At 53.0% G+C, this 6,937-nt stretch overlaps 1 protein-coding gene across 2 annotated transcripts; it reads right to left on the minus strand.

The window, feature by feature from the left end:
* Positions 1–506: 506 nt before the first annotated feature.
* LOC114041516 (zinc finger protein 580-like) lies at positions 507–5,848 on the minus strand. Of its 2 annotated transcripts, XM_027859977.1 has the most exons (3): positions 3,811–5,848; positions 3,029–3,201; positions 507–1,092 (listed from the first exon to the last, which is right to left on the minus strand). In XM_027859977.1, exon 3 carries the CDS (start codon positions 1,016–1,018, stop codon positions 575–577), a length of 444 nt encoding a protein of 147 aa, XP_027715778.1. In that variant the 5' UTR covers positions 1,019–1,092; positions 3,029–3,201; positions 3,811–5,848; the 3' UTR covers positions 507–574. The 2 variants fall into 2 exon arrangements, with proteins under 2 accessions (XP_027715778.1, XP_027715777.1); XM_027859976.1 differs by lacking the exon at positions 3,029–3,201.
* Between the last annotated feature and the right edge of the window lie 1,089 nt (positions 5,849–6,937).

Genomic DNA, 6,937 nt, shown 5'->3' on the forward strand with positions numbered 1-6,937 from the left:
CGGGAGGGTTCCCCGAACCCCGCAGCCGTGCGCAGGCGCGCTCAGATCCCGCCCACAAATGAATGACGTCAGATCCAGGAGAGTTTATTGAAAGGAAGCCGATACAAGCCCAGGGAGCCAGGATCATGTCCCTCCTCCACAAGAGGATTCGGGGTGCTCGGAGATCTCATATCCATCCCCCTTAACTGACAGAGCAAGAAACTGAGGCTCAGACGACAAGGGCCGGGCTAGGGTCCCGCCGCAAGCCCCGGGGTCTAGGATTCCAATCCATCTCCGGCCGAGCCCTCCACAGACGGCCCGGGGGCCTGGCACTCACCCAGCTGGCGCTCCGCAGCGGGGACCCCCGGGCCCGGTAGTAAGGCTGGCCAGGGGCCTCCCTCCCCGCTGTCCGGAGGCTCAGCAGGGAGGGTCTCCCACACCGTCAGATCTACCGGCCGGAAGGGCCTTGGGGAGCGTCTGCTCCAGCCCCCGCCCCCGCCCCCGCCCCCGGCGCGGGGGCCTGGCACAGCTGCCAGGATTCGAAGCCAGGACCTCCGCCTCCCGGGCAGGCTCCGCGCCGCGCTTCCCTCCCCACCTAGTGGCCCCCGAAATGCTGCGCCAGCTCCCCGGCGTCGCGGAAGCGCCGGGGGCACAGCGGGCACGCGTGGCACCGGCTGCCCCCGGGCTGGTGCACGGCGCGGTGGCGGGACAGGTGGCTGGACCGCTTGAAGGCCTTCCCGCAGGCCCCGCAAACGAAGGGCTTGAGCTCCGAGTGGGAGACGCGGTGGCTCTGCAGCCTGAGGGCGCTGTCGAACACGCGGCCGCACTCGGGGCAGCCGTGGCGCTTCCGAGGGGGCGCGCAGCCCGCGCCGCGCTCGCCTCTGCCGGCCTCCCCCGCGGGGCCCGGCTCGTCCTGCACCAGCGCCGTGTACGTGTAAGGGACCCCGTTGGCGTCAATGAGCAGGAACCGGCCCGGCCTCGGGGGAGGAGGGGACACGGGCGAGCCCGGACGGGCCGCCTTCGATGGAGGGGCGTCCATGGCCTTCTCCGGGGAGGAGGAGGGGTGCCGGGGGCAGCAGCTGCATCAGGACGGAGCGCTGGTGCCCAGGAGGCCTGTTGGGGCAGACAAAAGACCACGGAGAAGGGCTTAACGGCCTCCCTCCTGGCCTCTGCTTCTACCCTCGTGGGACTGCATCGCCCCTAAGGGCAGTCACCCACGATCCTGGTGCCTTTCTCTGCGGGCCGGCACCCAGAGCTTCCCCTCGGGCCCAAGGGCAGCTCTCCGTCCTTAAGCCCCACCTACCCTGGCTAGTCTGGACCACTCGGCTCTCTGCACCCCCCTGCCCAAAGCCACGGTGTTTTTCTTTCCCAGGGTTTCTGCTATGTCCCTTCCAGACTCCCCGGTGCCAAAGGGGCAGAGTCTTCTCATCGTGTCCCCTTTTCTGTGATCTCCAGGATGGACTCCCCCATGCCCAAGGGCTCAGCCCAGGCATGAGGGTTACCCTTGCTGAGTAGGGGGGCCAGGGGGTGTGGAGCTGGCTGGGACCTAGACAAGCAAGGAAGGCAACTGAGGCCCGACCCAGCCCAAGGTCACCCAGTCACTACAGAGCTGGCGCCATGTTCAAGTCCTTCAAACTGGGCCCTCTTTTCCTTCTGCCCCCACGGAGCCCCACGCTCCTCTAACTGGAACCCTGGCTCTCCCAGCCCCTGCACTTCTTGCATCCTGCCCACCTTCACTCCATTCCACTACTGATCTAGTGTGCTCTGTCTGTGAGAGTCGGGCCTCCTCTTCCTTGGCTTTCCCCTATCCTATGTCCCTCTGACTCCATCGTCTCCCTCTCTAAAGAGCCTCCCCAACTTTGACCCCCTTCTGTTCCCTGAATGACCACTCAGCACAAGGCCTTTCTAGCTAAATCCTTCCCAGCCCCAGGGTTTTTCTCCCCTAATTCCCAACTATAAGGCCTCCTCAGGTGGTCTCTCCCCACTTCCCTCTCCAGGGTCTCCCTATCCCTTCTTCTGACACCCCCACATCTCTCTCCCCACTCTCCCTTTTCTAGAGGCCTCATTTTTCTCTACAGCCTCTAAGAGCTGGGATGACCATCCTTCACCACTGACTCAGCTCTCCTCCACTCTTCTCCCTCCTTCCCATCTGCCCCCAGGACCACAAAAGGAGCTTCCTTTCCCAGGAGTGGGCCCTACTGGCTCCTGGGCCTAGCACCGGACAGGAAGCCACTGCTATGGGACTGTGCAAGAAGTGGAATCTCCCCTAGTTCCAATGTGAACTGTGGAAGATCAGAGTCCGGGAGAGCAGGCTGGTGGGAGTGCCCATCTAGGAATCAATCAACAAGTATTCATTAAATACAAGGCACTTTGTGTAACAACAGCAAACTCCTCAAAGCTCAGTTCCACACACTCTCAGAATCATCCTAGAAAATCAGTAAGACTTAGAGATGTTAGGCCTTAGAGAGCTGCAGAAGTAGAAACCGAAGCCCAGAATGTGATTGGCCTCAGTTGCCACAACCGGTAAGTGGCAAAGACGGCCTTCGGATTTCAAATTGGATGCTCCTTCCATTTGAATATAAACTGTTTGAGGGCGGGGATTATCTTTGCTTTTGTATTTGTATCCACAGTACCCGGGCACATAGTAAGTGCTTAATAAATGATCTTTCATCCACTCTACTTTCTGAATGTACAGCTATGGTCACATCATTCCACTATCAAAAACACTTCAGTGGCTGTCCATGACCTACAGGGTAGAATATAAACTCCTGATCCTGGCATTCAAGGCTCCCCACAACCTGTATCCAAGTTAGCTGTCCAGCCTTATTTCAATTTTGCTCCCCTCGCATCCTGTATACTCCAGCCAAATGGCACTTTCATCCAACGTCCATCATGTCTGGCCTTATTTCCATTCTTTGTTTTCATGTCATCCCTCAAAATCAATCCAATGATTACTTATTAAGTACTTATGTACCATGCAGTTTGCTACATGCTAGTGCTGGGGATACACAGACAAAAACAAAAGAGTCCTTGCTTTCAAGAAACTTACATTCTGTCACTATATGCCTAGCATGGCCTCAGCAAGGTGCTGAGGTGCAAAGGTGCAAACAAAAAGAATCTTGATTTGGAGTCCCAGGATGTGTTTTTGAATCCTGAAACTGTTACTTAATATCAGTGTCTTCAAGGAAGTCAGGTAACCTCTCTGAAACTCAGTTTGCTCATCTGCAAAATGAGAGTGTTGGACTAGATGAGCTCTAAGGCCACTCCTAGCTCTACACCCATGTTCCTATGACCCCGTGACTCTCCTTCCCCTACTATGGTCTGCTAAAGTCCCACTCTTCCTTCAGCGCTCAGCTCACAGGTCACCTCCTCCAAGGAGTCTTCCCTGATCCATCAACCCAAAGGGCTTCCTCCCAGCCCACATGGGGCCTGGAGCTCCATGTCTGATCTCCCTTCTCCTTTGCTCACTCCTTACTTAGTCTGTCTTCCCTCCAAGTGGCTCTATACCCTCCCCCTCCATCCAACTGGGAGTGTCGGGAGGGCAGGAGAAGCGGGGATCCTAGAGCGAGGGTCCTCCAGGGTCTCTCAAGTCCCTCCACCTCTCACCGAAGTCTCTTCTTCCTTCTCCATCTCCCCCCGCCCCGCCCCCACTACCTTAACCTTCAAAGCCTCTCCTCCTTGCCCCTCGGTAGGCCGGCCCCAGCATCCCTGTTTACGCCCCTCCCCCCCCATCCTCTCTATCCCCCCTCTCTCCTCTCTATGCTCCCCTAGGTGGGGAGGGGTCACTCGGCCTCCAACCCCACCCCCACCGCAGCCTTTCCCTGGCCATACCCGAGACAGCTGCTTCTAGAGGATCCGCTGCTGGAGGGGACATTGGGCTGCGGGACACTTCTGGGCCCGCCCAAAAAGTGCTCCGGTTGGAAACCGATGCCCTCGGGAGCAAGATTCCGGGCTTCTTTGGGCTTAGACATCAAGGTTTGGCCCGCCCCACCCTCGGCCTCCCAGCAGAGGAAACTGAGACCCATCTCCGCGGGACTCCAGGACAAGGATGCTGGGAGTGCGCTCGGAGATCAACCCAATTTCCTCTCCTCCTTTTACAGATGAGGAAACTGAGGCCCCAAAAGCCTGGAAGTTCCCAGAGGGAGAGGGCTGCCTCACTTTTATGTAACAGTGCCTGATTTATAGTGACATTTACTAAAGGCTTATTTGATGAATTCGCGAATACATGAATGAATGAATGAACTGACGCCCACAGTCACACAGCTGAGAGATTTAAGCCTGGTGCTCAGAGCTGGAAGGAACCCCCAACCACATCTTGTCCAATGCTTACAGCAAAGAAGCCTCCATGACCACGTTCCCACAAATGGCCCTCAGGGAGGAGGGCGAGCCAAGGCATCCCATCCCGATTCAGAGCCGCAGCTCTCAGGGCATCAAGCACCTGGACTCCTGGATCTGCCCCCCCGCATGACCAGGGAGAACCATAGAACATCACCGTGGAAAATGAGCTTTGAGATCAAGGCTCAACTGATTCTTCTCCACATTAGAACATGGAAAGCCAACCGTATTGGCCAGCCAGGCTAGCTGAAGCAGCGGGGCACCCTAAGGGAGAGACAGGAAGCGGTATGTGCCAGGCAAGTCAAACCCCTACTACCACCTTGACAACCATCTCCCCCCAGACCCGATGGGGATAGCCCAGGACCCTGAGCCCAAAAGTCTTGGGAGGAGCAATGCCCAAACTGCCAGGCAGGCTTCCAGCAGGAAGGAAACCACCTTTCTCATCACCGCAAGCAACAACTACTGATTAGCTGCCACCAGCTGTCATGTGGGCATAGGAGTCCTGGGCATAGCGGTGTCCTTTATACCATTGGTCCTCTTTCCAGCCAAGCCCTCACATCCGGATGAAGGGACCAGCCACCTCCAGCAGCTGCCAGATGCAAGGCAGGCCAGCCCTGGGCTTGGGCACTCACCATTGTACAAGGATCTCACAGTGAGAGGACCAACAGGTAAGCCGATGGGATTTTATCAGTGGAAATGGCAGTGGAAAGAGGAAACATGGCCATCTGCTTTGCTGTTGCCCTCCAAAGACCATGAGATTTTCCCATCCATCCAGCATGAAACCTACATGTGTTGCCTCTCCAATTAAAATGGGAGCTATCCGTAGTCAAGAGTGAAGACTGTGACTGTGTTTTCATTAGGTATTTCCAGTGCCTAGCACAGTGATTTGCACCTAGTAAGTGCTAAATAAATGCTCATGTCCTTCATTCAATCATTTAATCAATCATAGCCGTTAGACTAAGTGCCAAAGCCCTTGGAATTTCCAGTGTTCCAAGGGAATCATCTCTGGATTGGCTGAAACTTGGTCATGCCTTAGGAGTCATCTGTAACATATCAAGGCAGTTTATAGCTGGAGCTATTCTAGAGGTGGGATGGAGTTTAATGGGAGAGAAGAAGCCACAGTATTGACCTCTGATACCCAATGACTTCAGTGCGAAGAGAATAAGTGAAGATGGTGGGAAATGATCAGAAATAAGGAACAAAGAATTGTAAACTATAAATAAGCATCTCGACGACGTGTCATGAATATTTTTTAAAAAGAAAAGCATAAGAAGGCATTGTTGCTCCTGGTTCTGACCCACACTGCCAGGGAGAACCATAGTTCAGACGTTACCATGGAAAACGAGCTTTGAGATCAGCAAGGCCCGGCCAATCCTTCTCCATATTAGGAGACAAAGCCAGGTGGTGGTGGTTGTCCTTCTTCCTCGAAGAGGATCAAAATTACATCACTATATTTGGATCAAGGTACAGTGTGTCTGGCTGTGGCGGATCAGACCAATATGAACCCAGAATGGTCTACCACAGGTCAGGCACAAACAGTCCCCATGAACATTTGGAGTGGAGATGTCTCTAAATGTGTGCATCTCACATTTCTTTTGAGCTCCTACAGTTCTGCTTTGCCCATAGAGCACAGAGCTTTCTTTGATGTGGGTGCACCTTGCTGAGTGGTCCTGTGCCAGTGTCTCCCATGTCTCACAATCGACTCCAAAGTTCTTCAGAGAGACCCTGAGAGTGTCCTTGTATTCTTCCTTCTGACCTCTGTGTGAGCTCCTGCCTCGTGTGAGTTCTCCATAAAATAGTCTTGTAGGCAAACGTCTGTTTGGCATTCTAATTTGGCCAGCCCATCAGAGTTGTGCCAAATTAGCCATGTGAAATCACAAAACCAGAAGAAATAAAAATGATTGTCAGTATTTCCTATGTATGCTTATATGCCAACAAAATGAGGTAACACATAAAACAATTGATTGCCTAAAAAATATAAAATACTCAGGGTTTGAATGCTGTGCAGTTTCCAACTTTATAGAGAAGCTTACCTGATGCAGATCAATTACAAATCAATCACCATGACAGAGACCAAAAGAGCCTAAAAAGCAGCTTAGTTAAACAATATTTTTTGACTCATTTAGTAAACACGAAAGCCAAAGGCAACTCTGATTTAGACTATATATTTTTAATAAAATTTTACATTTTGTATATTTAATATTTATTATGTATTTATTGCATAAATCATATAAATTATTATATATTTTATAAAATTTTTGATAAAATTTAAAGATCTTACTGCAGTGGAAGATGATTAGAAGTGGTATTGCCTCATAATGACAGCTAGGTGGTGCTGCAGTGGATAGACCGCCAGACTTGGAGTCAAGAAGACTCATCCCACCAAGTTCAAATCCAGCCTCAGACACTACTAGCTGTGTGACCCTAGGCAAGTCACTTCACCCTATTTACCTCAGTTTCCTCATCTGCAAAATGAGCTGGAGAAAGAAATGGCAAACCACTCCAGTATCTTGGCCAAGAAAACCCCAAGCAGGGTCAGACACGACTGAAACAATTGAACAACAAATTGCTTCCTTTAAAGGAGGGAAGTTTTGGGTGGAACATGGAATGTGTAAAGGGGAGT

The sequence above is a fragment of the Vombatus ursinus genome, unplaced genomic scaffold (assembly GCF_900497805.2).
Source record: "Vombatus ursinus unplaced genomic scaffold, bare-nosed wombat genome assembly UNPS02014175.1, whole genome shotgun sequence".
Taxonomy (NCBI): Eukaryota; Metazoa; Chordata; class Mammalia; order Diprotodontia; family Vombatidae; genus Vombatus; species Vombatus ursinus.